At 49.4% G+C, this 1795-nt stretch overlaps 1 protein-coding gene across 2 annotated transcripts in view; it reads right to left on the bottom strand.

Annotated features, from left to right (window-relative positions):
- Positions 1–598: 598 nt before the first annotated feature.
- LOC112074002 (tumor necrosis factor ligand superfamily member 10) overlaps positions 599–1795 on the bottom strand; it is a 9858-nt gene continuing 8661 nt past the window's right edge. The window contains exons 3-4 of one of the 2 annotated variants that reach the window (XM_024141228.2): positions 1565–1728; positions 599–1016 (exon numbers count right to left, since the gene is read on the bottom strand). In XM_024141228.2, coding sequence (XP_023996996.2) covers positions 726–1016; positions 1565–1728 — 455 coding nt within the window. In that variant the 3' untranslated portion in view covers positions 599–725. Of the gene's footprint in view, positions 1017–1564; positions 1732–1795 lie in introns of both variants that reach the window. The other variant, XM_024141227.2, reaches the window with a different exon arrangement.

The raw sequence follows: 1795 nt of genomic DNA, 5'->3' as shown, positions 1-1795 counted from the left end.
TCTCTCTCTCTATCCCTGCTTCACAGTGTCCCATGTCATATACACAACTAAAGTAAGAATCCTCTTCCAAACAGTCTTACATCCCATGTTTAAAAGTCCTCAACTCTTCTTCTTCCTCCAAATGGTCTGTACACAACACAGATACAAAATAGAAGTCATTTTTCTAATTTCCCAAACGGCCACATGTCCAGTCAGAACCCTCAGAACAGACAACTCCATASAAATAGAATGAATAGAACAGAACTCATTCTACATTCTGTGACCAACTCCTTCCATTCTATACAGTCAGTATGTAACCTATGCACATATGGCACAAATCTTGACCATTACATTATCACAAATGTGTTATTTTATTCTCACTACCGTTCTGTTCCATAGATCCACATTCTATTATGTGATTTATATATCAATAAACCAATACATTCTTCTGTCATTTGATCCTCAGTGTCTGTCCAACGTTTTCTCCCTCCTTCTCATATAGAATCATATGGAATCCACAGATCCCTTTTAGAATTCACTTTGGAGCGTCCAGGGAAGCAGGGAGAGTAGGGATTTAATCCTTGGGGTTTCCCCCTTCCTCCCCCCCCCTCCCCCCCCCCCCCCCCCCCCTTTCCTTACCCTGGCAGTGTCCTGACCCTGTCCTCCTTTCCTCCACCTTTCCTTTTTATCCCACCCATCCCCCTCTTCCGGCGGTGTACCACCCTCTCTTCTCCATCCGTCCATCTTTACAGGTCCAAACGGAATGCCCCAAAATAACTGGCTGAATCCTCTGCGTGGACCATGGAGGGGGACGAGACAGAGACAAAGAGCTCGTCCCCGGCCCTTAGCTCAAACAGCCCTCCCTGGTACACAGAGTGGAGGGCGTACTCCGCGTCTGGGGCCCAGCACTTGGTGCCTACACCCTTCAGCAGCTGGATGGGTCTCAGGTAGGACGTCTTCTTGTATACACACTGGACCAGCTGGTGACTGGTTGTATGCTGGTCCCCTTCATTAAGGGATGGGTAGCGGAAGTACACCTGGGGAGGGAGGGAGGGAGGGAGGGATGGAGAGGGAGGGAGGGACAAATAGAGAGGGAGACAGAGAGGGAGGCAGGGAGGGAGAGAGATTGAGAGGGAGGGACAAATAGAGAGGGAGGAAGGGAGGGAGAGAGAGATGGAGAGGGAGGGACAAATAGAGAGGGAGACAGAGAGGGAGGAAGGAAGGGAGAAAGTAATGGAGGGAGGGAGGCAGGGAGGGAGGGAGGGAGGGATAGAGGTACAGAGAGAAAGGAGAGGTAGAGATTAATTGAATGGTACTTGATTGATGTCTAGAAGGGAAATGTCTTTGTCACAGGCTTGTATGAACATCCAAAACATGTATTAGAAAAAAACTGTTTACGGGCTAAATTCAATCCGTAACGCTGAAGACATGTGCTACAGAGCGATAGAAATTTAAAGGCAATGTTCCCTCGTCAGTGGAGACTGCATTCAACGTAAACGCTGTATTCCCCTATACATTTCAACCCTGCTATAGCTCTGAGTGATACGGATTGAATCGAGCTCTGAGTCTGAAAACATTAGCCTACCTGTGAGTACAGGTAGTACCGCCCATCCTGGGGCACACGCAGCCTCCCATTGGCTAAGGTCATGTTGTGAAGATGGGCACCAAAGCTCTGATTGGCCCAGGAACGGACGGCGTGGCGACATGATTGGTGGAGGTCGGGCTGGGGGGTGGGGTACGAAGGAGACCCTGCTGAGGGAGGGAGAGCGAGACAGACAGAGAGAGAGATACAGAGACAGAGAGAGAGAGAGAGAGA

Source organism: Salvelinus sp. IW2-2015, unplaced genomic scaffold (assembly GCF_002910315.2).
Source record: "Salvelinus sp. IW2-2015 unplaced genomic scaffold, ASM291031v2 Un_scaffold2458, whole genome shotgun sequence".
NCBI lineage: Eukaryota > Metazoa > Chordata > Actinopteri > Salmoniformes > Salmonidae > Salvelinus > Salvelinus sp. IW2-2015.
This window is presented reverse-complemented; position numbering and strand designations above follow the sequence as displayed.